The sequence below is a fragment of the Sphaeroforma arctica genome (genome assembly GCF_001186125.1).
Source record: "Sphaeroforma arctica JP610 unplaced genomic scaffold supercont1.9655, whole genome shotgun sequence".
In the NCBI taxonomy this organism is placed as follows: domain Eukaryota; class Ichthyosporea; order Ichthyophonida; genus Sphaeroforma; species Sphaeroforma arctica.
In genome coordinates this window covers 1-1046 of record NW_014030903.1, presented here as the reverse complement: position 1 = coordinate 1046, position 1046 = coordinate 1, and the positions used below count along the sequence as shown (strand labels likewise).

The 1046-nt window shown below is 45.7% G+C and overlaps 1 protein-coding gene across 1 annotated transcript; it reads right to left on the bottom strand.

Annotated features, from left to right (window-relative positions):
• Window positions 1-133: 133 nt before the first annotated feature.
• On the bottom strand, window positions 134-616 carry SARC_17069 (hypothetical protein; the record flags this gene model as incomplete). Its single annotated transcript, XM_014288830.1, has 2 exons — window positions 134-265; window positions 480-616. Coding segments are annotated over 2 exons (269 nt in total), but the record flags the coding sequence as incomplete, so codon positions are not given.
• Between the last annotated feature and the right edge of the window lie 430 nt (window positions 617-1046).

Here is a 1046-nt window from a genome sequence, read left to right as displayed (position 1 = left end):
GTTAAAATACATATCTTATTTTTCCCTATGTACTAGTCTCCCTGTGCATACATACGTACTCAACGTTTCACCTGCGTATACATGCATACATATTTCAACCAAACCCTCAAACCCAATACAATCTAGATGCGTTTCACACACCTATAAGAGTATCTGCAAAGGCTTCCATGTTGAGGCTCTTGATGACATGCTCCACTACGCGAGTGACCACTTCGTCTGACACCGCATCAGGTAGTCGCAGCCGTGCGGAGTACATTAGACTCTCCTACAGCCACAGAGACGGGTGACAAAAGGGTGTCAAAAGGAATACGGGAGGGTCTTAGCGGTATAAGAAGAGTGAGCGAAGAGGAATCAGATTCTGTTGGGACGCGATAGGCAGCCGTAGCTGTGCTGAGGATATCAGACAGTGATATTGATATGCAAATGGGCCCATTACATCTACTGCTACACACATCGAGACAATTGTTCGGTACAAGTACCTGACTAGAGTCACCTACCTTCGGTGTGAGTGTGCGTATGAGATGATCGTCCTGATCTACATAGCCCAGCATGTAGCGAACATTGGCGCCCAAGACTTTACCACCAACACGCACAGACCCCTCCAGAAGGCCCTTGTCTGTAGGTAAGTAGGTAAGTAGGTATCAAAGAAGTACTTCATTACCTACACGTGCGAGGATCTATATACGTCAGGAGTATATACGCGTTGCTTAGCAAATGCCGGATTGAGTGTATGTGGGCGGAGCGGCTGCAGTTGAACATGTGCGCGCGATAGGCTGGGACTGCTATCATCTACAGTAACATATCGAACACTTCACTTTAAATGCGGAAACTCATCCGCTCAAGCGCGCGTACTGGCTGCCCCATAGTACGAGCGAATGTTTGTTCTGAGTTCATGAGATTGATGTACAGAACTTAACCAAATACGCCACGAACGGAGACAACTTTTAACGGAAGCTCCACAAGTTCAACGCTATAATACACTATATATATATATATATATATATAGACACTACAACGAGGTGTATACTAAGGATGTACATGTGACG